This window comes from Penaeus japonicus, unplaced genomic scaffold (genome assembly GCF_977035675.1).
Source record: "Penaeus japonicus unplaced genomic scaffold, GWHDUDI00000001_assembly GWHDUDI00000004, whole genome shotgun sequence".
In the NCBI taxonomy this organism is placed as follows: Eukaryota; Metazoa; Arthropoda; class Malacostraca; order Decapoda; family Penaeidae; genus Penaeus; species Penaeus japonicus.
This window is the reverse complement of record NW_028234406.1, coordinates 20,832,265-20,834,764: the sequence shown is the minus strand read 5'-3', so window position 1 is coordinate 20,834,764 and position 2,500 is coordinate 20,832,265. Positions and strand designations below refer to the sequence as shown.

General features: G+C 36.8%; 1 protein-coding gene across 1 annotated transcript in view; it reads right to left on the bottom strand.

The window, feature by feature from the left end:
* The window catches only part of LOC122248259 (glutamate receptor ionotropic, kainate 5), a 26,136-nt gene that overhangs the window by 762 nt on the left and 22,874 nt on the right, over nt 1-2,500 (bottom strand). The window contains exons 11-12 of the mRNA XM_043008155.2: nt 853-1,033; nt 1-471 (exon numbers count right to left, since the gene is read on the bottom strand). The exon at nt 1-471 is cut by the window's left edge and continues 762 nt beyond it. Of these exons, the coding sequence (XP_042864089.2) occupies nt 361-471; nt 853-1,033 (292 nt within the window). The 3' untranslated portion in view covers nt 1-360. The remainder of the gene's footprint in view (nt 472-852; nt 1,034-2,500) is intronic.

The following is a 2,500-nucleotide window of genomic DNA, read 5'->3' as shown; positions in this document are numbered from 1 at the left end:
AGAGAAAGAGAGAGAGAAAGAGAGAGAGAGAGAGAGAGAGAGAGAGAGAGAGAGAGAGAGAGAGAGAGAGAGAGAGAGAGAGAGAGAGAGAGAGAGAGAGAGAAGTTTTACAAGTCCACCATTCCATGGATTTTGTGACATTATTCATTTGAATAAATGAAGAGAAACAACACTAAGTTATCCGCATGAATATAACAGTCAACACAGTCTTCCTTTCCCACCCTCCTTCAAAGCATAATAACACCCCGACTACCTCAAAACGAAACCTAAAGACAAGTCCTATCATCCTGGTTGAGGGAATACATTAATAGAGTGGATTTCTCTTCGATAAACTCGACGTATAGCGTATTCATTTAGCGATTATGTTACTTGACCGGCCATTGGGAGGTTGTGAGAAAACACCTTCTGGTGCTCGCGGGCGGGTTGGCTCTGGCTTTGTCTCTGCGAAAGGTTCCTGAACGCGAGCGACCACTGCAAAGGAAAGGCGTTTTATTATTCAGTTGATATTTATATGAGAGGTGAATGTGTGGAGTACTATATCATAGCAACGGAGTCTTCAATTGGCATGAGACAAAATATACGCAGTGAAAAATACGTAGCATGCGAGAACAGTCTCTTGGTCCTTTTTCATTTACAGGCTTTTTATTATTATTTTCTAGACTTTCAATATTTCAAGATTTAATACCTGCAGATAAGGTGTGTGTGTGTGTGTGTGTGTATGTGTGTGTGTGAGAGAGAGAGAGAGAGAGATAGAGAGAAAGGAAGAGGTCATATAATATACCAGGTGAGAACATTTTTTTTTTCTTTTGAAGACCCTTTCCAACCTGTATTCTTTTGCCATTCCTCCCTTACCCCGACTTCCCCGGCGAAGAAGACCACGCTGAGGCCCGTCCCCATCAGCAGGATGATAAAGAGTGTTGCTACGTCCGCCATTCCTGCGGAGATGATGTTGTCCACGTTGCAGGATCTCTCCGCCGACAGCCATCTCTGGATGAGCTTGTTCATGAGGCCCGTCTCCCGGAGCTTCTGCAGGCTGTTGGGAATTCCACGCTCGTAAAGGTTTATGAAGTCGTCTACGTTTATGAGGGTGTGTGGAATTAGGTTGATATTCTAGGTGGTTTCTGCATAAATAAGGGGAAGTTACTGTCGACTCGCAAGATGATATGTTATACGGAAAGACGTATGATGGTTTATGAAACTATGCTCATGTTTTTGTCGAGTGGAGGAGAAAGATATGGTGTTCGAGCTGATTTATCTGTCAAGTGGAAAGGGTTGTAACTCAGTCATATGCTGAGCGGATGGGCTGTTGCAAAGGAGTTGTAGCTAATTTATGAGTGCAATTGATTAAAAAGTTTATGAATTGAAGGGTCGAGTCGACTGGAGGATGGAGATGGTAATTAAACTTAACATAAGCATTTAGTGGACGTAAAGATGGAATTGAAGTGTCTCTTAGTCGTATTGAAGGCAATTAGCGTTATTTTATGGACGTAAGCATATTCAGTTAAGCAATAACTAAACCCAAAAGAATATACTTTCCTACGTAGCGGACTTGTACATCCTTTCTTACATATTCATTACACGCATTTCAGTTGATAAACAGAGAATCAAAAGGACCAGACACGCACGCTTTCCCTTTGCAGAAGAGAACATGCAATAAATACGTTTAAGAGAAAAAAAATAACCAAGAAATCTTCTTCCACATGCACCATTACGGGAATAGTTTTCTTGGCAGTTCCTACTTTTCGCGCCGTGTCATTTCGGTCGGAATAACAAACTATATTTACAAAGGCATATAAAGGCTGATTATGTCTAGTTCTGGTGTGTATTCATGGCGGATCGAATTTGTATGTAATCAAATGATCGAGTATTTATTGGCAATTTCAGTGTCAATATCAATTTCAACTTTATTGCTCTGTGGGTAAACAGTAGTCGGTGAGCAGTCTTTATTTGTTTGGATGTTTGGTCACTAAACATTTTACTGTAAATGATAAGAAAAAAATATGAATGTTGCTATAGCTATCACTATCATTGTCAGTATTGCTTGTATTTAATTGTTGTTTCTTTGTTGTTTTAAGCATTATTATCCTTGTTGTTGTTATTAATGTTATCATTAATAGTTATACTACTATTGTGATAAATAATGATGGTAATACTATCGGCATTATCATTGTCTTATGATAATAATAGTGATAAAATGATGATAATGGTAATAATGATAACAATAATGATAGCAACTACTAGTATTATCATTATCGTAATCATCACTGTTTTTATAATTTTTATTATTTTATTATCATTTTCATTATTTTTGTTATCATTATTATAATTATTATTATTATCATTATTATTATTTATTTTAGTGTTATTATCACTATTATCCTCATGATCATTATTATCATCATTACTAATATTATCAGTAAGATTATAATCCTTATCATCATCATTATATGCATCAATATTACCATTATTATTTTACTATTATCACAATGTTCATCATAGT